The sequence below is a fragment of the Zonotrichia leucophrys genome, chromosome 2 (genome assembly GCF_028769735.1).
Source record: "Zonotrichia leucophrys gambelii isolate GWCS_2022_RI chromosome 2, RI_Zleu_2.0, whole genome shotgun sequence".
In the NCBI taxonomy this organism is placed as follows: domain Eukaryota; kingdom Metazoa; phylum Chordata; class Aves; order Passeriformes; family Passerellidae; genus Zonotrichia; species Zonotrichia leucophrys.
In genome coordinates, this window is record NC_088171.1 from 29,227,262 (window position 1) to 29,253,624 (window position 26,363).

The following is a 26,363-nucleotide window of genomic DNA, read 5'->3' on the forward strand; positions in this document are numbered from 1 at the left end:
GAGCTGCAGTTACCGACACAGTTTCTCAACCTCCAAAAGAAGCAATCCCACAGAAATGCTGTCACAGGCACTGTTTTATTCCGATTTATGTCCCCTTCCTGCAGTGCTCTCCTTCCTTTCCAGACAATTTACCTGTCCAGCTGTAGGAGACTCACAGCTGCAGGCAGTCGAGTGGAAAGTGCTGCCAGAGGGTCTCTGCCTCCTAGCAGGTACCTCCAGGGTAAAAGTGAACCTGCTGACAAATACCAGGGGCACTGGATTACTGGGAGGAATACAAGGAAATTTGCAGAACATTGTGGGAGGAAGAAGGGAAGGATTAAGCTAGGAGGAGTGAACTGGCTCACTTTGATGTCTGAGGAGAGCAGGTGAGGCAGGACCAGGAGCTCTCCCTGCCCCCAAAATAAACAGAAGCTTAGGGCTCTCTGGAGGAGGAAGTGGTAACCTAATAAAATTAAACCAGCTGGGTTCTGTAGCGATTGAACTAAAACACGTGGATAGCTGAAGATGATTATAGGGAGGGAAAAAAAAATTCCAAAGAATTTTTGATCCCTCTACATTGCATCTGCTACCTCCACGTCCACACAGAGAAACAGGGCTGCTCTTCACCTGCATTTGATTTGTTAAAATCCAGGGAGGAGATCGGGGCACTTGTTCCTACAGCTACTGATAATGTATCTGGCTCCAAAGGCTCCCAGGCACTGTGCAAAAAGAGGCAATCCACCTTTAGAGCTTCTGCTAAAGAGGAAGTTCTTAATGTAAAATCAAGCCTGGGAGAAAACTTAAATTGTATTCCTACCTGGGAATTATCAATAAAGTTAAATGCAAAGAGAAGAGCTGGCCACTATATCAGGGTCTGTGTGCTTTTCTGAGGACAGGATCTCCATTTGCAGCAATTTTCAAAATTTAATTTAAATTGTGAGAGGTAATGGCTAAGCATTGCGTAGTTTCCATTACTAAAATACCCAATAATATCCCAGCATTTTACACATACACACACATGCACACTTTCCACTTCAGGTAATTATGCAGTTTGACATTTCAGGTCTGGATTTAAATAGTTTTATAGAAACAAAATTATGAAGAAAACTCTGGAAACTATAACAAGCATTTTTACCAAACATAACAATAAACTGTAAAATGAACAATTTTGTATTTTCTATTTATTGTTTTAAAGGTATCATCACCTTGATATTTAGGAAAGATGCCCACAGCAGAAAACAAATAGGAACTGATTCTGCCTCATTTCACCTCTTAAGGAAAAGTTTCAAGTTACATCAGTATAATTATTATCTTTGTTGTTCTTTTCTGATGTATTCATGCAAAGAGCTAACAGCCATCTATAAATGAAAGGGCCACCGATCTTGTTCTTGCAGCTGGACAAAATGTGAAAGAAACTGGATTTACTTCCTGGTTCTGCCATAATCCAAACAACCAGTGTCAGAAGGTTGATTCTAGTTTGAAGTAGCTCAGCCTCAGGAGCCATAACCAATGTGTCAGTTTGTGTCCCTATAAAAACCGGAATATCCTCATAATACAAGAGCATCCTAATAAAAGATTATCCTTAAGGATAATCATGCTTGTCAGATAGCTACTCAAGTATATGCAAAAGTAAGAGAAAACAATAAATAATGAAATGGACTCTACATTGAGTGCTCTCTAGCATGAATTAAAGAACTAATTTAAAAGATTATTTACAATTTGTTTTTATTTTAGCGGCTCTCAATGTTAGGCACTAAAACTGAACAAAACTGCATTTTGAGATTATTTTTAATTCAATTTTGCCTTTAACAATAAGTATATATTTATAAAACAACACTAAGTCAGGGTAGTCAATGGGATGTTTGTTTACATCATGTGGATAAAGGGACTGTCACCTCTCTAAATACATGTGCCCTCCATGCTTCAATGTTCAATTTTCACAAATGTTCACCAGTAATAACTCTAACAGATCGCTTTTACAAATCATTCAGGCAAGGCTGGAATCTAATTCTCTACTTCACTACTGCAAAACCTGCAGTCTCCAGTGGAAAAGGTGCGGGCCACTGAAATAAGTCAACAGTAAAATTCAGCTCACAATTTTTATCACTGATTCAACAGGGAAACAAAGAAGCCATTGTCAGAAGTGGTTACGTCTGGGAACATAAAGTCAAGACTATATTTAAGTGGGCCGATTTTCAAAGACTCTTAGCAAAGTGCTCTTTCTGGAGCCAGTGGAAGCTTGACCACCTGCAACCAGGTGCTCGTGCTCAGCAGAGATATTTAAGGCTTCTGCTGCTACTTAAAGCATTCCTAATGTATGTGAGACTCGCTGAACATACATTACTAATACACTTGCTGATGCTTTCTGAAGCCAAGCATTCCTAAAGTTTTATGATTATTTTATAAGTGCATACAATCAGTTAGACTGACAATTACATGTTGTATTTCCTGTATGCATGTATACATATATATTATATATTCACACACACACACTGACTATATAGACTTGTATTAATCCAGCTCCCAAGTTCTAATGCAAAATGCTTGAAACTTTTTGGCTTTACAGAATACTGACAGTTTAAAAAGTCCTTGCTGTCTCCATTTCTCGTATTGCTTTGGCCGTGTGAAATTTTTTAACAGACTGTTAAGTAAGGAAACATTGCATTCAGTTACAGCATGAAGACAGAGTATTAAAAAAGAATTAAACTGTTTATCTTTTCTAGGTATACATTATAAGCAGAAAGGAAACAACCTTTGAGCAAAGAGGACCAAATTAGCAAGACTGGGAATTGTTTTTGCACATGTAATTTTTCAAATGTCCTTGATGACGACTCATAATATATAAATTCAAAGACAAAAACCTGGCCAGTCAGTAACCTTCCTATTCGGTGACTGCAGGACTCGGCAGTAAATGTCACTGCTAGAAAATATTTCACTACATTAACTTACTGGCAACCACATTTGCTGAATAAGTTCATAAACAGCCACAGGAAAAAAGACAACCAGAAATAAAGCTGCTAATGATTCACTCTTTTCTAACATGCATAATCCTCAGCTTACAGAAGAAATAAATACGTAAGAATAAAGATATCCTTTACCAAGACAGTTCACTTCTCCATTCACCTCATCAAGGTCATACTAGAATCCAGGAACTGGTAAGAGTAATGTCTTGAAGACAAAGAGAATGAAGAATAAGTGAAAGGAAAAGAAAATAATCCTTCTCAGGGAAAAGACAAGCACACGCCTTGATAAAATAATCAGTTTTCCATTTACAAGTTTAGACTAGGTTTAGACCATTCCCAAAAAAAAAAACAAAACCACTGATGACTTCTAAATTTCAAAAGAATTAATAAATATAATAATTTTTGCATATTGATCAGCTTATAAACGGCTTCACTGTATCTACTTCCTAGTACTGAAATGCACAGGACCAAAACAAAAGGACTCAGAACCTGAAACAAGGGTTATTTTTCCTGTAAGCTTACAGAGGGCTACCTCTGTCCTACATGACACAAATGTGTGTTAAGCATGTCAGTGTCTTGAGGAGTTTCACTCTCTCCTCCTTTTTTTAACTGCTATATCACTTGAAAACTTCACAGCACTCTGTAGGAGAGCCTGATTTCTATCTCCAGTTGCTGAGGCAGCAAGCAGAAATAAAAAGATAAAAAAATTATACAGACCGCAAACACATTTTATGTAAAGAAACATATGTGATATATAAAGTGGATGAACTCAGCTTGCAGACTGTTTCCTTATTTTAGACCATTCCAGAGCTTATAGATTTTCAAATCAGTATTTACACTGCTCTTGAAATACAAAACTCATTTTGCAAAAACACTGCAAGGAAAGGAGCTTTAGGAGAATAAGGGTTTTGTATCAAAATAGAAACACAAAGACCCTTCGGTCTGCCTTGCTTGGCTTCAGTGTGAAAATACAGCTAAAAGAAGTTTATGCACATTTTAATACAACTGGAAGTGAAAAAATGTTCTAATACATACACATACTCCTGATGAAATTAACAACTGTCTGGTTTGTAACAGAAATAATGGTAGTGTTAAGAAAATACTGCCGTGACCACAAGTTACAATGTGAGGATCACTTGTATTTCCACAGACCAGACCTACACAGAAGGAAGGAGGGGAGGCTCCCTCAGAGAGGAAATAGAAGGTTTTTTTCAAATCTGAGAATGCAACATTTTGAATAAAATATGTTTAATGTTTTTGTTTTCATGTAAACAGCCGTTAGGAAGTGACCTGACAGCCTTAAAAAATTACCATTTGAAAGGAAAAAGGTCTACATGCTTCATCTTTGATCTAGGAGACAGATTTATCACAGGACAGGATGACTGAAGTTTATTCATTAGCTGATAACCTTCACATGCAACCCAAGCCTTTAATCTGCAATAAAGCAGCAAACAAGGACGGGGCTGAAGGAAAGGAAACTAACTCAGCTTGGATGAGCAGGGACATGGCAGTGGAAGGGCAGCGGGCAGACAGGGGCACAAAACCCCGCAGGAAGAGCCCTGTCCAGCTGCCTGGGCTCCCCCATGCCCACACTGCTGGAGACCATCAGCTTCAGATTGGTCCTGGGCAGTTAAACCAGTCTGCATGAGGTGTCTGCTGTCTCTGTGGATGCCCAGAGGTACCTTTCCATTACCAGTAAAATTCACATCACAGCCTGCTGGGCACTCTGAAAGAAAGCTTCCGCTTTAGAAGTTTTAAAAATCAAAAGCTGCGTTCTTGATGGGGGTCTTCTAATTTGTTTCACAGGGCTACTGCCACCACAAGTATTTACATAATCTGTGAGACATTACCACTACTGCAATCCCGGAGAATCTCAAATCTTTGCACCTTCAAAGCTGGAAATTCAGTATACAAATACAAGCAGATAAGCAAATAAACAGAAACTGCTTATTAAAATCAAAGCAAGCCCACAAATTCTCTACTACTAAGATCACAAGTTAAAAGGCATTACGGTCGACACTTTCCCTCATGGTAAAACTTTTTCAAGAATCAAGTCTTGCAATTATGGTCACAACTATATGGCAGATTTAAATATTTCCAATAGTCTTCTAGAGGAAAAAGAAGAAAACCAAAACCCTTATTAGCACAGGCTAATGCCCATCAATGAGCTACAAAATGAGTTTTCTAAAAGACACCAAATCCTAATTTCTTTTGAATGTGAATCAAGGAAAAAAAAATTGGAAAAGAAAAAAGAAAGTTAACAGGTGGTAACAGTTTCAGTCCGGCTTTAAACAAAGGAAACAAGTGCTCAGGGATACAATGAAAGAAGCAAGGCTATCTAAGGCAACTATGAAGGGAGATAAGGTGGTCAGCATCGACTCCTCGGTCTGACCTCTCCAGCTCTTACAACAGCAATTGCACTGGACTGTCTTTGTAAAAGGCTTTTGAGATCTCCAGATAAGTGATCATTAAGAAAGCTGTGTATCTCACAGCAGAGTGATACATGCATTTCTGTACCTACTTCAAACCAGAAACAAAGATGTTAAGCAACGTGCCCAAGGTCATGCAAAGCTAAAGGCAGGAACAAACCACAGAGCCCCGACTATCACAGCCCTTAAGAAAGAATCCATCACAGTCGGGCATGCACTAAAAGAAGTAAGCAAATGTCTCTGTATTTGACAACATCTGACCTATGGAAGGAAGTAGTTTCAAGACAAGTGGCAAGAAACAAAACACAGCTGCAGCAAAAGCCCTACCAGGGAATAGCTCAGCACCAGGAATAAGTAGCACCACCTTGCAGGGTATTTGTCAGACTGCCTGCTGTAGCACCACACTTGCAGAGCTACACTCAAAGAAAAGGTTATTCCAGACACACAGACTCTAACTAAAGGCATAATAAAATAAAATAAATCTAAAAAAAAAAAACAAAACCAAAAAAAAACCCAAAAAAAACACTGAAAAAATGCTGGTATGTGCAACTTGCCACAACCAAAACGCTACCAACTGTAATTTCTAGAACATTGTGCACTACCAAGACATGACTACCAGCTGCCTATGAAGTGAATCATCGCATTAAAAAGATGACATTTTTTTTTAGTCCACAAAACTCTCTTCTAGAAGCTGCAAAATTAAACTATTCTGCATGAAAACCAAAACTAATACCAGAAAATATACCTCATTTTGACTTCAGTAGACCTGTCAGAACTCCTAGTATTCTGGTGTTTTCCACCTTTATTGTGTGGGGTTTCTTCTCCAAAATATGTCAAAAGAAGGGAAAATTAACCTCTGACAATTTCTCACCAGCTCTTGCCATACTAAAGCAAGCAGAAAATGCTCTTCTAATTCTGAAATTCACTCTTGAAATTTAAATCACAGAAAGAAAGAGAAAGAAAATAAACCAAAAGAAGCATTTTTAATATGGTAATGTAAAAAAATAATTCCTTTGTATGCTGCAAATATATAAATAAATATTAAAGCTTTTCCTCATTTAAACTGCATTTGGAATATCCTACACCATTAGTTAAAATGACAGAAGAATACAGCTACCTGAAGCCTATGTAAAGAATCTCTCTTTAACAGGCTTTTAAAGATTGAAGCAGAGCATCTAAAAAGCACATCCCTGAATAATTTAAGATTCCTGGCATCTACATTGAAAGCGCCCCTTTACTAAACCTGGAGGAACAAAAAAAGAGGTAAGAGAAAGAATAAAGGTCATGAAAGATCAGTGACAAAATCACTACTAAAAAAAGTATTTTCTTCTATCTTAAAGTGTAATCAGACGTGGAGAAGCATGGATTTTTACAGCCAGCCCTTCCCGTTTACTGTCAACAGCTGTGGTCTAACACTAACATTTACCCCTTGGCAGTGGTAAGGTAAGGCTGTGATGATCTCGGAAACAATACAGGAACAAAATAAACAAGAAGGAAGGAAACTGATCAAGAAGGTGAAGCACAAGACAAATCCTCATTAAGCGAAACTCCGCAGCAAATAAAAGCCAAAATCTAGAATTTATCATTAATTTTAAATACATAGCTAACACTTCAGGGCAAAAGAAAAAAAAAGAAAGAAAACTCTGAAACAGTAGATCCATGCAAATACATATTATTAAAACAAAATAAACCATGATTATACTATTAAGACACCAGGCAATCAAGTTTGGTGCCGAGTAATCCCCATTCATAACCAACTGTACCAAGGTCGAGTTACAATTCAGTGTTTTGTTGACAATACCAAGTTTTCTTTGCCAACTACATCTTTTAAACATCAGCAAATCCTACCTACTTCCTCTTGTGTCTGTCACAGAAACCATCCAAACAATGGGAGCAAGTAATCTTCACCTCAACAGCTATTGACTTCGAGCAAACTGAACACTTTATTCATTTTTGCTCCTGGAGTGGAAAGTCCTTGCCGTTCTACACTACCTGAAAGCCTTGCCACTGATTACAACCAGTTCAAGATCTGGCTCCTCCTCAGTATATGAAAATGGACTTGAAACAATAGGAAACCTTATCTGAGGAAGTTAACACAGGTCACCCTTCTCCAAATGTGAATACTGACTCTACATGGAGGGAAAACCAGCTTAATTAGGTTTTATGAATTGGGTAAGAATTAGGAAAAAGTGTCACATGAAGTATGTTGATTAAAAAACCACACCAAAATATTCACCTTTTTAGAATAAACAGATTTTTACATCCTTGCTTTACAGAACTTTTTAAAGAATAGTCATTAGGAAGTTACTTGAATGTTCAGCAAACAAGTGAACTGCATTATAGAAGCAGATTCAGAAAGAGACAAAACCAACCTGCCTAAAACAGAATTTTTGGGAAAAAGCCTGTAGAAGATTCCTCACTCTTTCTGTTGAAGTTTTATTTCTTGTGAGAATGAAATTGAAAAACTAAGAAAATAATACTATTTAATATGTAATTCAATATTTTTCCAGTATAATTTCAAACAAAAAAAATCTTTTTTATACACATTGTTGCCTCTTAGAACTCAAGAATTTCAGTGCTCAAAGAAAGTAGAAAGGTACAAGAAACCAAATTGCATTTTGTTTTTCAAATTTCAGCCAAACAAGCTAGTTGTTATCTACTCTAAATTCCACTCCCTCTAAATAAAATTACAAAAAGGTTCTTTGTGGTAGATATACCAAGTTAAAAATATTTAATAAAAGAGTAAGAGAAGATGGGACTATGATGACAAAAAATTAAGGTATGAAAGTGCAGTAAAAAAGAATTACTAAGATTCTTATGGTAGGAAGGGCCTGTTTCCAGAAGCCATAAAGGAGTAACAAAACAAATTTTACTTTTAAACAGCTTAAAGCTTGACATGCTGGATCCTTAGCTAATAGAAATGTGCGTAATTCCAATAACGTCAATAATACCACATGAAGTTATGCTGGCTGTTGATCTCACCCATAATATCTAAAGCCCACACCTAACTATAAATACACACATTATGTTTGCTTTTCAAAAACTGATTGAAGTTTAATAGCAAGTCATAATTGAAATATTCATGGGCCCAAGCTAGCTTTGAAGTTAAATCCCTGAGTGGACAAAGTGGACTGTATATCTAATCTAAACTAAATGTTTCCCCTAGTTACTAATACCAGTGCAGTTTCACTAGTTAAAATCGTTATTACAGAAAATAAAGGCAAAAGCCACAGCCCTTTAAGGGGCATTCAATCCTGCTCAGTGCTAGGACACAGCACATGATCTTGGCATATCAGCTCCTCCACTATCTTCCACAGCTTGTTTCATGAGCTGATTTCTTCAGATCACCAAGCTGGTGATTTCTAGGCAAGAAAATTCTAACCACACTCTTCCAAAACTGCCACTGTTACTGAAGCTTCTTAAGTCTCCTTTTAATGTTTCAATTTAACAGCACAGATCTGTCTCGGCTTTAAAGCCCCTTTCTCAAGCAATGAAGCTATAAATAAAATGTCATTATTTTTTCTACCTGGACTGCAGATTGTAACTGTTTCACTGAAACATTTCTGTTTTATTTACATGCTTTGCACATCACATACGCACCCCTATTTCTGTAGCAAAGCAGTTTAGTTTAGATGCCTTTAAACTAAAGTGGCTGCAACCCCCTTCATCGGTATACACTTCTGTCCTTCTTCACATCTGCCTCAATCAAATGTATTAAACACTAAATCTATGACAGCTTGTCCATTCTCTCCCATGTAAAAATAAAAATTAAAATAAATAAAATATATTTAAGTAATTTTAAAAAAAGGAAATCAAGTGCTTCTGCCGGACTGCTGCCAGTAATGGGCTCAGTACGGCACAGTTATAGTCTATATAGAGCAAGTCATTATAATGGAGTTTGAAGGCAGGCTTGGATCTAGAGAAAGCAGTCACAATTGTGCTACTTCTGCAGCAGTAATTTCCCCATGGCTTTGGTTATGTTGATCTCCGTTCCTGTTTTGCAGAGCCCACAGCTACATACATTATATCCAAGTGTATGTCTGAAACTCCATAACCTTTGCCAGAGTAACTCTCCAGGAAGCTCTTCTGACCTTTACTTAAGATAAAGAAACCAACTGAAATGAAGAAATAAATGTTCCTTTGATAATACTGTGTAAGCTGTGGCTAAGGAACTTTGAAACACAACAGCATTAATAAAATAGCCATATTAGGAGAATTTCTTTATCACCAAAAGCAGTGGCCAGCTTCAATAGGGCTTTTCATAGTCCACAAATTATTTTCCAAGAATCATTGACTTGTTGTGTAACGATAATTGTGGGTTAATAGAAGCCCCAGTTGAACTTTGTACTCTTACACAAAGGCATATGCATGAATGACTATATTTGGACACAGATCCATATGTAAAGTAACATATCTGATTTTCAATGTATAGATTGTTCTCTCTTTTGTATTATAATTTAAATTTAAAAAAAGTCTTTGAAGACAGAGGTAAAAAAACCAACAACCTCTGTTATAAAAGGCAATTTTCAAAGTTTAAAAGTGACCACGATTGTTGGTTAGCATATGTACAGGAACTTTGAGAGAAAAACTAATTTAAATTGTTGCTGTGCAGGGATACTATCCTGCACAGCAACAATTCCAGGGGATTAAAAAAAAGTGTGGGCTTTTTTTTGCCTCACAAAATGCTGTTATGAATGCTCTCAATGAATTCTTCTTAAAACAGCTACTTAATAACTGGAAAAATAATCTAAAAGATTTATAGGAAAATTCAGTAAGTGTGATTTTTTTTTTTTGGTTTAAAGACAATTTAAATGCAATTCTTCCTAATCTCTCTATATTAGTCTTTATATTTCAGTATATGAATGCTGTGTTTAACAGCTATCTGGTTTAGTGAACTGCAGTAATTCACTCCAATAGGATAAACTATTTAAGTTACTTAGCAAAATGGAAAAGCTACCATGTGCTCTGCTACAATCAGCAGACACTGTTTAGAACAGACCTCTGATGACAGGGAGAAGCCTTGCCATGAAGAACAGAACTACAAAAAGAAGCTCCAAGAAGCCTGTGACTATCAGACGTTTCTCATGCTATGCCCTTGCAATCACCCAACACCACAGAACATCAGGTACAGCAAAATGGAGCCAGCATTTAACAGAATAGGAGCATTTTAATAGGTAAAGGCAAGACTTGAAGGGTACAGGCTGATAAAAATAAGTTTAGACTCTTGTTAAGTAAGTAGAAAACAATGCAAAGCAACCAGCTTAACATAACTCCTGTTCTCACCGATTAACTCAAAGGAAAATATTGTTTGAGCAAGAAAATGCCACATGCTAAGACAACTTTAGAATGCTTCAGCTGTGGCTGTATTTGACTGATTACTTGGAGAATTTTGTTTATTCATTCATACACAAAACGTGTCGAGCAGCCTGACTTCTGCTCAGCAGAGATGCATCCTCCGTCCCACAGTATCTGATCTGTGCTGGCTAAAAAGCCCCTCTGCACACTCTACAGACAAAGAAACTCCTTCCACCTCCACAACCTAAGATTTTCCGTGCTTCCCTGGGGCTGTGGGTGGAAATGACAGGGAAGGGCCCCATGCTAAAGGTTACACCTTCAGCCCAAAGAAGTTCTTTTGGCTGCACATCAAAATGCCGCTTGCTGTATCTACTCATCACACTGATGCCACCGATCAGCAAAAGGAGCTATCACATGACCACAGATCACAAAATAAATAACAAATATGAAGATGCAGATATAAATATACAAATATGTATATTTCAAGAAAGTGATGATTTGTAGTATACTTACAACTTTCAGCCTGATAGTCTGGCACAAACTGCTCATCATTGTCAGGTACCTGAGCTGAAGAAAGGAAAACAAAAACAAAACAAACAAAAACCAAGAATTAAAATAAGCCATTAAAGCATAAATAAAGACTCTTGTGCTTAATTTAAAGCACAGTCAAATTTAAAATTATGATTTTTTGTTTCTTCATTGTTGGGTATGAAAATCAGGCAAGCGCATCATTTTAATATCAGATAAGCCCTGGGGTGAAGCTGTGTGGTGCAGCGTGAGTCCAGAGAAGTCCTGGCACAGAACAATGGGAATGGGAGGATGTGGGGACTCACTGGCCCTGCCTCACTCCCTGTACCAAGATCTGGACCTACCAAGCCACTGGTAAAACTCATCAGTGCTTATTTTCAAAATATCTGCACATCAAGTCCACATAAAACCAAATCCCACTGATTAACACCAATGCTTATTTAACCTGAAACTACCACACCTTTGGCTTACTTAAAAGTGATTCCAATTGTTCGTGGCAGTCAGCCAACACAGTAGGGATTTTCTGTTATTGTTTTAAATATTAAAAAAGAACTATTTTACCAGACCACAGAATTCCTAGTTCAATGACAACATTTCAGACATCGAGAAAGATTTACTTAAAACAAAAATCACGATTAACATCCATTTGCCTTTTGTAAGATCGTCTTTGCTTTTAGGAAACTTCCATCACAAACCTGAGCTATTAAATACAATCATTTCACGGTCTGCTGATAGATAATTTTGCTCCTCTGGTACCACATTTCCTTTTCGTTGTATATCTAAGACATTATCCATCTCTCAAACTGTGTGGTAAACTCATTTAAACCATTTAAGCTGAAATAGCACTAAACGTTTATTATAGATGAATACATTCAAATAACTGCAGAACATTACACAGAAGCGGCGTCCTCGGAGCATGACTGTTTCTGGTACACCAAGAGAGATCCAGCTTATCTTCTCTTAACTTTGTCATCTTTTTCTCAACATCCACACCAACTGGAATCGCCGCAGCAAAGCTGCGTAAAATTCCCGTTTAAAAATACTTTCCACAGTTCTTGTCCAAAGACAAGCAAATAATTCATACTGTCTTAATTAAAAGTTAACATCTGCCATGATCTGGTTACCCAATAACATTTGAAAGGTAAATGCTGCTTATATAATCTTTTATCAAACCAGTGATTATCAAATGTTCTCAAATATGTTAATTGATAAAATGTGACTTTTGTGCCCTTCAGAACACTTTCTAGTATAGGAAATGCATATTCCCCGTTATATATGTGCAATTTCTACTAGTTTTTATATAATTTGAATTAAAAATATATATTTAATTAAAATTACTCACAATTATTTTGAATGTGCATTACACTGCTCTTCATGGACCAGACCTCCACTCCTTTACTCAGGAAATATTTCTAATGACTTAACTGGAAGTTTTTTTCCTGGGTAAAGAGTTCAGAATCAGGCTCATAATACTGAAAAATTATTTGTTCTGGGTTTTAAAATAAAATTAAAATCCTACTGTCTTAATTGCAGCAAATACCCCTTAAAAGCAAATGACCTTGGAAATGTGCAAATACAGATTTGAAAAGAAGTGTGAGATAAATACACTAAGTGTAATTAGCCTTTGAAAAAAAAAGCATAGCTACTGTTGCTTTGTTGTTCGGGTTTCTAATTAAAAAAAAAACACTGAACAAAATAAACCTGACAGTAACTCATCCTTTTATAATAAACCAGTACCTCTGAGGACATATTGGCTCCTCAAAATTTGAAGTTGCATAAAACACTACCAACTCAAATATACCCAGTATTTTGATGTATTCAATTTCTCTTTCTTCTAGAGAAACCACACAAGTTTTACCAAGAATGAACTCAGGAACAGAATGAGCCCAAATATTAACACTCCACAATTTCTGACATTTCATGCAATTGACTACACGTGAATGTTTGGCATTTTCCTTACAAAAATGCCAACTATTTGATTGTCACAGAAAAATCTGATTATGAAATCAAGGTCTTCTACTTAGAAATCAGTACCTATGATTTCTAATAAGTCCACTTGTTTTTGAAGCATCTGTGAGTACATTCAGAGTTAAAGTAATTGAATCAAGTCACTTGTTTACAGAAGACACATCCCACACATTTTTCTTAAGCCACACACCATTTTCAAATGCAGCAGGGAGACTAGCAGGATTAATTTTTTAACATGCACCTGCATTTCATATATACATGTATATGTAGAGATATATACATATAAATTTGTGAATCTAAGATATCTTTGAAAGCCTCAAAGAAAACAAAACCCCCTTCTGTTTAAATAAAGAGGCTACATTTAGTGGTTGCAGAACAGGGATAGAAATCTCATATAACTTTCCGGAGAGCAGTTTCCGTGCACTGGACAGCTTCACCAGTGCTTCATTCTGGTTTTATCAGTTTAATTTGACTTAGTCCAGAAAAAAATCTGTTGTAGAAATTTATATATATATATCAGTAAGTAAGGTCCTTTTTTTTCCCAGCCATAGTACTCTATGAAAAAAATAAAATATATCTGGTTGAACTGTCATAGAAACTACTACATTACTGCCATTACCACTGATTTGCTCTTGTTTATGGAGTAAATAAGAATAATGTTCTTTATTCATGGATCTCCAAAATTTATGAAGGCGTATTTAATAGAGACGGAGCGCATCATTTTATCGACACTCTAGAAACAGGTGGAGACTATGCTGTCAAAATTTACTTTAAATGCAATATTAACATAGCCTTAAAAGCCTCGGTAGAGAAAGGAACAATGCAAGTTGAAGAGTATTTCAAACCCTACCAAATATAAACAGAACAAATAACAGCAAGCAAAACATTCAAACTAGGAACATGCATTTCCAACTGGAATGCAAATTTAGCAGCATCAGTACCTTAGAAATGAACCCATAAGCCTATATGGAGAAATTAAAAGGACCTGCTAACTGGTGGAAATGAGTACTTATTTCTTTCACTTAATCTGATATTATTCCTAAACTAGCAAAACTGAAATTGTGTACGCTCATCCTGCTGAAACGCAAGCACTCATCGTCATGCAGAGACTCCTTCCACCAGCATCTCGCTGTGAGATGCTGCATCATCGGGATACATCATCCCATCACTCAAGCAGAGGAGGGCTTTTCTACCTGGATTTTGGATAATTACAGGTAGATTTTGCAGCAAATTAAACAGGCAGGTAAATACACTTCAACATGAATGTCTGAAAGGAAAATGTAACTTGCAGCGTTACAACTGTCTACACATTTATCTACATGGCCATTCATTTCCTCTTTTATTCATAAATACTGCAACTTAGCAAGGCCACCATAAAAGCTTCTGTTAACATACACAAGACACAATGCAGAAATCAGCAAAACTTTTTTTTTTACTTTGCTATTCAGAGGGAAATTGAAAAAAGATATCTGAAATGATCACCCATCTGAATGAGAACATTTCCTTGAGCTACTTAATTATGGGGGCCTGAGAAGGCAAGTATATGCCAAAAGGCTGATAAAAGGTTTTGAAGGATATTAAGCACGTGGCTTTTACTGCTTATAGCAGAAGCAGCTACATGAGTTCATTCCACATTCAGAGCCATCAAGTCTCAGACTCCTGAAGCAGACAACATCTGCAGCATAAGCTATCCAACTCAGCCTAGAATATTACCAAAAGTTTTTTTTTTCCTTCTGACTATAGCTATAATGTCTCAAGAGGATTTGGAAAGCATGCAGAAATTTAAATTAAGATCTTGAAGATGTTATCAGTTTAGGTTTTACAGTTTCACTACCTACTGAGATATGCAAACATTCGCAGCACAAAAATACTTAATGCTTGTTTGTAGTTTTTAAAGCTTTAAACATTCTTTGAAAGGCTGAACTGACAGCTCATTTTGCAAAGGGAAAGCAATTTGGAGGGAAAAAAAAGTTTAGAACTCGGGCCTGTTAGCTTGCTTTCATTGCAAGTAAACAAAAAGTCCCCATTAACAAGCATCCAGGACAAAAGGAGTTAATATTTAATTAAAACCAGCTCTATCCACTGTAACAATGACCTGGAGCCAAACAAGGCAGAAGATGTATGAGTCATTCTTTCTGCCAGTGAATGAGACAGCTGATCTCCGAAGCAATTCCTCAAGACAAGCAGTCAGAACTGGAGTTCTGCCTCCATTCACAAAAACACAGTCCAGCATGAACCATGTGGCCCCAACCACAAGCTTTTCATGTCACACCCTTCCAGAAAGCTACAGCAAAGTAAACTTGAACTTTAGGCATAAACACAGTGATTTCACTGCTTTGTCTCAAGATGCAGCACAGACCTGCTGAGGAACGTTATTTAATAAATGAAAAGTTAAGCAAACTATAAAGGGCTTAAACTTAACTCTTCCTTCTCCCACTCACAAACTGCTTCCAAAAGCTCAGCTGCACTCCAGAGAAAGGTGTTCTTGTTTAAAAAAAAAAAAAAAAAAACTGGAAACGGTCCAGAAAAACAAGAAGCTGAAAATGCTTCACTTAAAAACTTTATTTTGGGTAGCAGAACACTTCCTGCGGTACTGTGTGCTCTGACCTCATGCTTCACTTTTAGAGCTAAGAGCAATTAGTTTTAAAATATCCATCATTTATTCAAAGTGGCAAAAGAAATTGAAATTGACAGGAAATTCTATATGAGCAGTAGTATTTTGGCCTTAGCTAAAATAAGACTTTGAGCCTCAACAGTAATGGATCTACTGAGTTTTCTTTGATTCATTGTCAGTTCTGAATATCTGAAAGATTGGCTAAATTGTAAGTATTCCTGCAAGAGCTGGGGTGGGGGGTGTAGGTTGGTGGCTGTACTTTTTCCACGGGAACAACTGTTTCTAACAAAGAAGCATTGGGAAGGTAAAACACTGATAAATTTCAAGATGATAAAAAAAAAAATTACCCATAAGCACTGGATTTGCTGTCAAAACAACCCCAAACCCTTTTTACATAACGTGAGATGCTCAGACTAATAAACTTAAATGCACTTCAAAACTAGTTCCAGATCTCAAAATTCTTCCTTATGTGAATAATCCCTAGGAATATGAAGATGGGTTTACAGAATCTGCTCTTCATTTGCTGCTATACTAAAAATGAGAAAAAAAGTTAGTTTTAAAAGGAGTTCTCACATTTAGTATTTTGCTACATGCCTCATGGTTAGCAAAACCCTGTCCGCATTTGAAAATTATGATTTTGAGTAAAATTATTTACTTTACTAGCAAACAAGAAAAACACGAAAAAGTTTATTGCTACTCAGCCTTTCAGACTTGTAGATTTTTGGTGAGTTTATTTCTTTTGGATCTTTATTTTAATAACATCCCTTTCCTTCATTTTTGCCTAATCTAACTGTTCTTTTATTTTGTGCAGATATTTATGATCATGAGCTGTATTAGAAAATCAAATCTATCAGATCACTAGATTCCACAAAAAAAAATAAAATAAGAGAATAAGATATTCTCTGTATTGCAAACTGAAAGTGTTTTCACTTCTTTTGAGAGTGTTTCTTCCTGTCAGGCAGATTTCAGTCATGGAGGTACTAAATTACAGTTTCTTGACTCTTATTGCTCCTATAAAAATATGGACAGTTCTTGAATGTGGCTACATACCATCTGCCTTGCACTGGCTAAATTTTACAATTTTTTGGGAGAAAAAAGCTAGTTAGCCAGATTAAACAAAGCCACTCTAACTAGACTAATATTTGAAGATCCAGTACTCTCTTTTATTAAAGGCAATCCTTCAAGACCTAGAAACTATTTCCTTTCACACCTCCTCATTCAAGAAACAAACGACAAGTCAACACTTGCTTAGACATCCCTGCAGCACTGGTGGGACCTTCACATCAGGAGAACAGAGGGAAGAAACTTATTTCCTCAAGTTCATTCCAAAGTTGGCCAAGAATTATTTGAGAGAAATTGCTTACTTTCAGATACTAACAAGTGGCTTCTGAATACCAGTAGCTGAAGAAGCCATACCCTCAATTTAGCAGAGTTGCGGTAGAGGCACGAACCCGATACCAGTAGCAGTTATTTCAGACCCCTTTCTGTTTACTTAATCTTTTCGTATGTTTTACAAATCACACAAAGAATGTTATATTTTAGTTTTTAGTATATTGCCATCTGAGAAGCTTATTAACTTGCTCCAAGAAGCAGATCTAGCGTATAAATTTATTATTTGTCTTCGCTTGGGATGCCTTTGATGTATCTCAAACAAGCTGTAGGAGAAATTAGTGTCTAAATAATATTTTAAAAAAATTAGAGTTCTTTGTTAATCTAGTATTCCCCAAAACCAAATGTTTTCACCATAGAAAGGAGACACTCACTCACTCACTCACTAACAATTTGTTCTCTCTCTACATTTTGTTCCACAAGTAGGTAGAGTTACCATGACAAGATAACATTAGATTAATATTTTAACCACTTTTTTCAAGTCACCGAACAATTGCTACCTGACAGAACCAATCTGATTCCAAACACATGGAATCAATAAAGTCATTTTATAGTATCATCGTGTCAAAACGTTGCACTTAGTTATTTAAATATATATTTAAATATACAAGAAAAAATCCAAATAATATTTGTCTATTATTAGCAATAGGCAAGTTTAACTATTTCAAGGTTGAGCATTGAAAAAATTATTAATGGCTTCCCATTTTCAATTTCTAGCATGAGAAAACTGTTATACTCTATCTTCTGTCTTGCATAACAATTGACACAGGGCAATCTTAGAGTTGTTTTACATCAAAATAATTTAGAGTCTTTCTTACATGTATAATACTACACAGAATAAGAAGTAAAACTCATTTCCATAAAAATCTACTATGCAGCTAGTGGAATACATTTGTGAGCTCTCTAAGTAGTATTCAGCTTCTTAATTATGGAGTAATAAAATATTAAACAGGTTACACAAATTGTTTACATTTGGATTAATTCTTTAATACAAGTGAACCTCTCACCATTTTCAAGAGGAAAAGAATACATATCTTTTCTGTTTACTTGTTTACCACCAACTTGTCACAGGTGACACTAACTGTAAAAATCTTCAGGCTAAAATATGTGATGCAGTAAGGACAGCTTCAAGAAAAGCAAAACAAAGAAAAATCCACAAGCATTATTTTTGTGTGCCATAAAATCCAACTCACTTTCTTCTCCTAACAAATAAGTAGATTTTTGACCTGGTTACACCCCAGTGGGGATCCGAACTTGTGGGAGAAACCTGGTCAGCTGCCACTGCTTTTCTTAAAAAGGGTCAAGATGTTTTAAAATTTCATGGTCATTTCCCTGGCTCCAGAGCATTATGAAAAGAAATATGTAAACACTACTGATGCTGCCAAATTGGCAGACTTCTAGCCTAGGAAGGTCCAGAAGAACATAAATGGACACATCTAGCAATGGGTAAACAAGTCTGATTTCAAAATCTGTTTCCTGGCTAAGCTCATCCATATAGACACTTGAGCAGAGCTACAATGTCCTCAAACACCAGCATGTTATCAAGAGTAACAGAAGTTGTTAAGGGTGGTTTTTTATTTTTTTCGATAAAACTTTGGGATGAAGCTAATAGTTCAATATTTGATGTTGTCATCTTAACTTTTTATTTCAGTTTTAGTTTAGCCTTATGAAAAGCTGTGCAAAGTTTGTTTCATGAAACAGCTCAAACCACGGCATGGCCCGAAACAGAGATTTCTTACAGTATTTCTAGAACACTGCAAAACCTGTAATATTTAGTTGAAATATAGCGTGGGCAAATAGTGATATTTAGGTTTATTTCTTTCTGCTATGTAAAAAAAAAGGAACTTTTTTTTTCATTTTTAAATATTTCCCAGATTATTTTATCTGCCTTTATAAAGGCTTTTCAACCTAGCTGACATGGGACTAGACACCTTCTCTCTCAAAACATATCTAAATTTATTCAGTGAAATACTCTCTGATAAAGAGGTTAAAAGGCTCTCAAACAAATGATTCTAGTCTAAAATAAGCAGTGCCTTCAGAAAAAAAATTGCCATTACATTAATTTATGTACCTATGGAAGTGATCAAATTTCAGTTTTAAATTCTGCATTATTTTTCAAACTTTCATTATTATCTGCACATGCATTATGAATCTGCCTGCATTTTTTCTGACTTAAGATCAAAGAAATTTAACCATTTTTCAGAAATAAAAACATCCATGACAGTGAAACATCAATCTGAAAGTCAACCTCTAAATTAAAATATAGTATCTTTTGAGTAGCTTTTTAACATGTTTCTGATTGCTAACATGAATGAGATGATACAATGTAAAGAGCTCCTTAAAAAAATCACCACAGGGAGACAGCTACAGCAGACCATTATACTACAAAAATGATCTTAGTTCAGGACAGCCTGTTTTCAGTTATTAGGGAAAAATTTTATTAGTTCATAAAAATATATCCTCTGTTCATTAATTTCAGGAGGGGTTTTTGATTATACACAGAATAACCCCATAGTAAAACTAACACTAGCAGAATAAAAATGTCATCAAAATAAACAATACCCCACAACTTACTAATAGGTAAAGAAACCACACAAAAAGCTGTTAAAACAGAATCAGGATATAAACAAGCAGTCAGCAATATTTCCCTTTCTATGACCACTAACAGCAAGCATTTCACCCCAACATCCCTCCTTTAAAACAAAAACAAAACAAAACAAAAAAATCAAAAACCCAAAAAACCCCAACAACAACAACAACAACAAAAAAAAAACCAAACAAAAAAAAATTTTAAAAAAAAATCAAACACAGAACAACTCTTCTATAAACAGCTATACATAATCCTGTACAGGAAAAAACTTAAACATATGTGAATACTCACATTCATTTAAATCAGGATGAATCTGGAGAGATTATTTTAACTTGCATCAAATTTATGTCTATTTCAGATGCACAAGTTTACATAAAAAATTGACCAGAAATATTGAGAAGAGATAATGCATAAAAATCTTTATGCTTCAAATAAACAGTACTGCAAATATCAAAGAAAAAAATCAGAAAATGTTGCTGAAAACAAATAGATTTGAACAAGCAAAAAGGTACCTTGCAACTTGTTAAAGTTCTATTGCAGCAGCTCATTTTTGTTACTGTTAAAAGAATATCTCAACAACCACTCAAAATGCAGATTTGTACATTATTGTTCTTAAACCTTGTCTCTTCACTAGAATGTGCTCTGCAAGATTATCTGAAATACTTAAAAGAGCATGCATGTGTAAAACAGACCGATGTTAGTTTTCTAATCACCCGGTACAGAATCTCACAACTACAAATACAAAGACAAAAATAACATGCAAAATATTTAAAGGTTTCTGAAAAAAAAAAAAAAGAAAGGAAAAGTACTGGTTAAGCATTTCATACACACCTAATGTTCTGTGTTGTGAACAAGGTGGAAAGAAGACACTTGCACTTAAATCTTGAAGCATCCCGTCCCGATGAACCCAGAGAAACTAATTTCTGCCATCAGAAAAGTACTCCACCAGAACACCAAATAATTATATGTGCTGCTGAAAAGGAAACAGCAAGCCCAGTTCTGGCTGTATGTAGTCTCTCGAGGTACAATAATATAAACCTGATCAATTGCAATTAAAATCTGAACAGAGGCTTAGAACTTGAAGTCTTGGTGCATTAGTTCTTGCCAAAAGCAGATGTGATTGTGAGCTGGAAGCAATTTCTCCTGGTAATTTGTGATGACACTGGGTAGAGCAGCCCCAGAGTCCCCAAAGACAAACTCATCAGAGGCTCTAATGTATGCATGACACATGAGGTGGCTCTTTTAGAGCTCAATTAATTGGGCTGAACATTAAGACAGCAAGTTCAGGACTTTTTTTTTTCCCTCCAGAGTTGTTTTTCCTCTTTTTACAAGCAGTTTTTTCCCTTACCTTCTGCAAGCCATGTCTCCTGCAATTGGCTCAGATCTTGAAAGAGTTCTGCAAAAAGATAAAGACATGGATAAAATTTTATCTCTTCAAAAGATTAAAATAGGTTCAAAAATATATTTTTCCTTAAGAGCAATATACATCAATTCTGGTTTGGCAGTCAAGTGCACAGAAAAAGCAGGCATTCTGAGGCATCAGTTACTGATTTTTCTACACCTATTAATAAAAACCCAAGCACTTACTGTATTTTCAGCTCCTGAAATAATAACCAGAATCTTAACAGAGCTCTGTAGTATAAAAGGCTCATTCAGCAACACATAGAAAAGTTAAAAATCGTAACATTTCTTACAGGTGAACAATTTCTTCTTATACAATTCAGGCCTCCTCCTGTAATATCTGCCCCAGATAAAGCTTGCTTGGACTTCCACAGTTCTGTCTGAGCAACAACTGAGAATTTTTAATAGTAGGGTCATAACTATCATATAAAAATTCTGAAGCCGTGACCTGAGATGCTGCAATAGCAAAGAGAAATGGGAAATCTTTTGTACTTCCCCTAATGTTTTACTTCATATGACATGAGAACCACCACTATTTCCTCTATGCTGTACTCACTGTACTTCTTTAAAACTAAAACCACCTTCTTCATGGGCTGAATTTTGCAGCAGCTTATCTTTTGCAATGCACTGAAATCAGGTATTTATAATGGGTGTAAAGCAGAGCAGCATTAAGCTTACTTGCAAGCCTCAGAAACTCAGTTACGAAAATTCTGTTTGCCAAGACTAAGTAGGATATTTGAACTAACAAATGGTTTATTTTTAATTTACTGTATTTTGAGAGAGACTTCCTCTTTTATGAATGCTGACAGATAACTATTTACATATACTTAAATGACAGAGGCTATTCATTTATCCTGTGTACTGATACCCTACATGCACATTGGGAAATGATTTAACTGAAAATCAGAAAGTTGCTTTTTTCTGAATCTACTTTTCCAGGCAAGTATGGACTTTGAAAAGTGTGTCAGTGTGTTCTTACCCTGATAAGATTTACATAGGGGTAAGTTATAGGCCTCTACATATCTTCCTGTAGGTCTCGTGTACTTTCTGGGCTGTAGGCGTAGCATAACACAGCCCTTGTAACCTAAAGAAGTGTTAACAGCTACAGCTCTCAAGCTACAGTCCTGGGTGGCTACTGATGGGACTAAGTTACAAACCTTTGGGCCTCCAAAACTTTCTCCACCCTGGGTTCTCTTAATCGAAATTCCCTGGATTTTTAACCCTGTAAGTGTCGTACAACAAGAGAAACAGGCCAGCAGGCACCAGAGCCCTGACTATACAGCAAAGCTGGTGAAAATCAAATCTCCACACCCACATTCTCTCACTCCTGCTACCACTAGTGAAGATATACCAGGGAAAAGGACATTAAAAGATGGGAGGAATGAAGAATGCCCTAAATATGAAGAGGCTTGATGGTGAAAACCCAGGTGCCATGACTTGTGTCAGATGCCGCAAAGGCTTGTCCTCAGTGCATGACATCCGTGTGCCACATGTGCACAAAATGCAACAGGGTAAGTCAAGGAAAGACTTTCAACTTTATAAATTTATTGCCTTTGCCAGTTTGTTTTACATTAGTAAATGTAGTTTTCTTGTCTTGTTTATTCAGATTGATCTAGATATATTTATCTCCAAAATAAATAAATAAAGAGCTCTCAAAAAGCTTCTCTGCATTAGTAAGAAAAGGAGGGGGGGGGGGAAACAAGCCCTCACCTTCTGAATCATGAGCCAGGTCTCTGTTAATGAATTTTCTTTTCCTGACATTTGTCGGTCTCTCATTACAGTTTCTCCCACGCGGATTCTATAAACAGGAAAGATCAGTTACTTTAGAAATTTGAGGTTTGAGATTTGGTTGGGTTTGTTTTGGGCTTTTTTTAATTAATCAGGAATATCCAAAGTTGGCATAAATTCTTTATATTTTCAAACAGGGACTTCTTGCCAGCCTTCAATTTCTAACAAAAGATATTGCTGAGCACCTAATATCCTCCCAAAGAGTCCTATATCTAAATGCAACACATTTCTATCTATCTATGTAGGCATCTATTTGTACAATACATATATAATGTGCTCAAGCAGCAACACAATGCCAATCGTATTTTTAGCATCTAAAGTATACAAACCTACACAATAGCCCATAAATCCCCATAGCATAAGCTATGCAGGAGAACCCAGACATGAAATTATAATAGACTGCTTTGTTTCCCTGTGTTACTTATAAAATTGTTTGCAAAGTCCTGAAAGAAAAAAAAAAAAACTGGAGAGGGAAAAAAAAGGTTAATGTTTGCCTCAACTTCATTCTTTTGAACGTTGCAGGCAAACGCAGCCAGAAACTTTGAATGCAGCTGCTGCTGCTCTCGCCTCCCTCATCCGCTAATCATGTGCATGATTTTTTAATCATCCCAAAACTGTCTTTAAAAGAACACGATGCTTTATTGCAATAACTAAGAAGATAGGCTCATCTTGCAAGCAAAGCTCCCAGATGAAGAGTCGCCCCTACAGCCGTAACAAAGCAGAGACTGTGTCTGTAAAACTCCCCCACAGAAATAAGTCGGAGTCAAGTTTATAAACACCAACTTTGAACTGATCACTCACATTGGTGACCATGTAAGGCACTTGCTGGTCATAAAATCCATCCATTCTGCAGCTCTTCAACGAGTCTTAGCTCAGTGTTTTTTATTTACTGGGCATTTGATCTGGAGATTTCCTCGGGATCTGGACTCCAATCAGCCTAGAGGGGAATACAAGATGGCTTTTAGATTTAAAAAAAAAAAAAAAAAAAAAAAAAAAAAAAAAAGAGGCAGCATGAATGAACTGCTTGCATTTGCATACCTAATTAACCTCAAAGAGTCCCATTCATAAAAACAACCCTCCCTTCTCTGCCTTCACCTGGGTTACACGCTCCTGCCAGCAAAGCGCGGAGCACAAGCACTCGGCGGCGGCGGCGGCCGGCGGGGCGAGAGGCAGGGCTTTATTTACACTGCGCGCCGCGCCCGCGGGCGATCCGCGCCGCCGGCAGCCCCGGCTCTCGCAGCGTGTGCTCAACTCGTAATGGCGAACGCGGGGCTCGCCGCGCACCTCGCGGCGGCGGCGGCGCCCGGCGGCCACGCACTCACCGCCCTCACACACACACACACACACAGACAGACACACAGACACACGCACGCACAGACACGGCCCCCCCCGCCCCGCGCACCAGCCACCTTCTCCCACAGGATCGCTCCCGCAGCCCCACCGCCGCCGCGCAATCCTGCGGGGCGGCGGGCAAAGTTGCGGGGGAAGACCCACCTGAAGGCCACGCGCGGCGATCGGCTGCAAAAAAATTCCCTCCAAATTTAATAAAAACATTAATTATTCCCCGGCACTTCCCCCTTGGAAGCCGCGAGCGCCACTGACAGAGCTCAATCCCGTGGTTTTTCCTCTCCTCCTCCTCCAGGGGCCCCCGAGCCGCGCCGGCGGATCCCCGCCGCCCATTGGCTCCCCGCGCCCCCCGCCGGATCGCCGATCGCCGCGGCCCGCCCGCCCCGGCCCCGGCCCCGCCGCCCCGCCCGGCCCCGCGGGGGGCGACTCCGGCCGCGGCCCCGGCCCGCGGGGCAGCGCCTCGGAAGCGGCGCTCGGGGCCCGCCGGCGGCCCGGGATCCCGCCGCGGGCACGCCGTGTCCCCTGCGCCCCCCCGGGCGGCAGGGCAACCCCTTCCATTCACAAAAATTTAAATTATTTAAAGAAAAAGTTTCGCCCGCCTGACTCCGTAAAGCGAAAGGCGCCCCCCGCGCACACGCGCGCCCTTTCTGGCGGCAGAGCTGCCCCGCAAAGCGCCGCGGGCGCCCGGAGTGAGCGCGGCCAGAGACGCTTGGTACCGTTTTGTCCGGAGCTGGTGGCATCCCGGGGCTAATGGGTGCGCTCAGTTTGGCTTTTTTTGATCGGCGTTTTGGGTTGGTGGGTTTGGGGTAGGTTTGTTTTTTTTTTTGGTTCCTTTTTTTTTTTTTTTTCATTGAGTCATAGAAAGCAATTTTTATTTCTACAAGGATGACATAATTTCTAGGTTTTGTGGACAGAATTTGGCAGCACCCATACACCGGATCTGGGTGAATTTTTGGTGTAGTGGTGCCAGGACCTACCAAGGTCAGGACTTCTGAGGACTTTTCTAAGAAAGCAAGCTTTCTGTTCTTTGGACAGAGCTGCTGTTGGAAGGCTGTGTCCAAAAACTCTTGCTTTTCTGAACTACCAAGATGCACCAAAGGAGATTTGTGTGGTTTCGTAACAGCTATATTTGTCCTCCCTTTCAGCAGTAAATTCCAGGTATCACAGCAATCAGGTGGTAAATTTAGGTATTCATGACGGCGTCTTGCTGTGAGATACAAAGTTTCAGGTTTCTATGTCTGATGTAGTTCAGCATTTAACAAGTAAAGCCCCAAAGCCAGCAAGCCCAGCTTCTCACGCGGCCATTTCTGAGGCCTCACTTTGTAGCTGACAGTGTAAACCCAACTAAAGAAACGTGCTTTTGCATAATTTCCCTCTGGTGGTTTTAACAATATTCAGGTCACTTCTTCTGTACTACTTTGTTTCAGAAACTATAGTTGTTTCATTACACTTTATTCTAGAGAATATTACTCTCTGTCACAACGCTTTGATTGTCCTCATTTCTGATCTCACCGTCTATACTCACTTGTCCAGTCCAGCTGAAGAACACAGAAGCACCATGTTCCCATCACTCCTGTCCTTCCCATATGGCCTTCACAGGGAGAACATCCACCACCGCTTGTTTTTTGTGTTCTTGTTCCTTCTGTTTTCACACACCCATCCCAGCATACCTGCAATTACAAAAGAGTAATGTTATTCTAAATGTAAAAACCTATGATAATTTTATTCTGTTCTTGACCAAATCTCTCAGTTGTTCCTGTAAGCCACTTTGGTGACACAATTGCTAATTCTACACCCCACCATGGGCAGCTCTCACTACACCAGATTGCTCAAAGCCGCATCGAGCCCAGCCTTGGGCACTGCCAGGGATGGGGCGTTCACAGCTTCCCTAACGAGGCCGTCATTTTCTTATTTATACCCATACTCAGACTGGAGCAGCTGCTGGGCTTTTGGGAAGGCTGTGGCTGCACATACGACCCTGGGAAGCAAGTGGCCAGTCTGACCCCTGGACCAGCAGAGCCAATGAAGCGGCTGCCTCCAGCTGACCACCCCACCCACTGGATGGATACACT

General features: G+C 38.0%; 1 protein-coding gene across 4 annotated transcripts in view; it reads right to left on the minus strand.

Annotated features, from left to right (window-relative positions):
• The window catches only part of ETV1 (ETS variant transcription factor 1), a 67,393-nt gene extending 41,436 nt beyond the window's left edge, over positions 1–25,957 (minus strand). For 2 of the 4 annotated variants that reach the window (XM_064704407.1, XM_064704405.1), the window contains exons 1-5: positions 24,439–24,588; positions 23,746–23,881; positions 22,867–22,954; positions 21,104–21,151; positions 11,180–11,233 (exon numbers count right to left, since the gene is read on the minus strand). In XM_064704407.1, the coding sequence (XP_064560477.1) occupies positions 11,180–11,233; positions 21,104–21,151; positions 22,867–22,954; positions 23,746–23,790 (235 nt within the window). In that variant the 5' untranslated portion in view covers positions 23,791–23,881; positions 24,439–24,588. Of the gene's footprint in view, positions 1–11,179; positions 11,234–20,586; positions 20,881–21,103; positions 21,152–22,866; positions 22,955–23,745; positions 23,882–24,438; positions 24,589–25,816 lie in introns of those variants that run through there. The other 2 variants (XM_064704406.1, XM_064704408.1) reach the window with 2 other exon arrangements.
• Between the last annotated feature and the right edge of the window lie 406 nt (positions 25,958–26,363).